The 864-nt window shown below is 61.6% G+C and overlaps 1 protein-coding gene across 1 annotated transcript in view; it reads right to left on the reverse strand.

Moving 5' to 3' along the window:
• Positions 1-58: 58 nt before the first annotated feature.
• PFKFB1 (6-phosphofructo-2-kinase/fructose-2,6-biphosphatase 1) overlaps positions 59-864 on the reverse strand; it is a 2859-nt gene continuing 2053 nt past the window's right edge. Inside the window, exons 9-10 of the mRNA XM_010571513.1 lie at positions 275-421; positions 59-187 (exon numbers count right to left, since the gene is read on the reverse strand). Of these exons, the coding sequence (XP_010569815.1) occupies positions 59-187; positions 275-421 (276 nt within the window). The remainder of the gene's footprint in view (positions 188-274; positions 422-864) is intronic.

Here is an 864-nt window from a genome sequence, read left to right on the forward strand (position 1 = left end):
ATAGGACTTTGGGGGGGGGGCATGGGGAGTGTGTGTTGTCCCCCCCCAAAACGCTGCATTAATTTGGGGGGAGGGGGTTTACCTCGCCTTTGGGATAACGGTAACGATACTTGTCCTGGTCCCGTAGGGCGAATTCGTAGGGGTAGCGCTCCTGGATTTCCTCGTAGGTCATCTCCTCGCAGACGCCCTGCGGGGTAGGGATGATGGGGGGGGGTGGGGTGGATTTGGGGGTGTCCCCCCCTCAAAAACCCCAAAACAAGAGGGGGTGACTCACAGCGTCGATCTCGTTGAGGGCTTTCCACTGCTCGTAGGGGACCCCCAGGGCCTCGGCTGTCTCGATGGTGCGCTTCATGTGGCTGGTCCAAACTTTCAGCTCCCGGATCCGTTGGCTGCGGATGAATTCGGCCAGGGCCTGGGCGTACTGGTGGGGGGGTAGACACGCCCATAGGGTGGGGTTTTCCCACCCCAGCCACACCCATAGGGTGGGGTTCCTCCTGCCATGCCCCTTGTGCAATGGTAAGGGATGGGGTAGCCCCTTGCTGTTTTAGCTCCACCCCCTTGGGGGTGTGGTCTGCTCTCAGTCCCACCCCTCCCAGTGGGTGTTGCCTTCTGGTAGCCCCACCCCTCATAGGTGTGGCTTCTAGCTCTGCATAAAGCCCTGGGGGTGTGGCTTGTGCCCCTGGTTCCACCCCTTTGTGGTCCCACCCACACTGGGGGTGTGGCTTTATCCAATGGCCACACCCCTTTGTGGCTCCACCTCCGTGGGTGTGGCCTGCTCCCTTAGCCCTGCCTCTGTACGAGTGGCTTGACTCTAGGCAATGGTACCAGCTGGGGGTGTGGCCTCCGTTAGCCCCGCCCCTTGTC

Source organism: Haliaeetus leucocephalus, unplaced genomic scaffold (assembly GCF_000737465.1).
Source record: "Haliaeetus leucocephalus isolate CR32 unplaced genomic scaffold, Haliaeetus_leucocephalus-4.0 Scaffold337, whole genome shotgun sequence".
In the NCBI taxonomy this organism is placed as follows: domain Eukaryota; kingdom Metazoa; phylum Chordata; class Aves; order Accipitriformes; family Accipitridae; genus Haliaeetus; species Haliaeetus leucocephalus.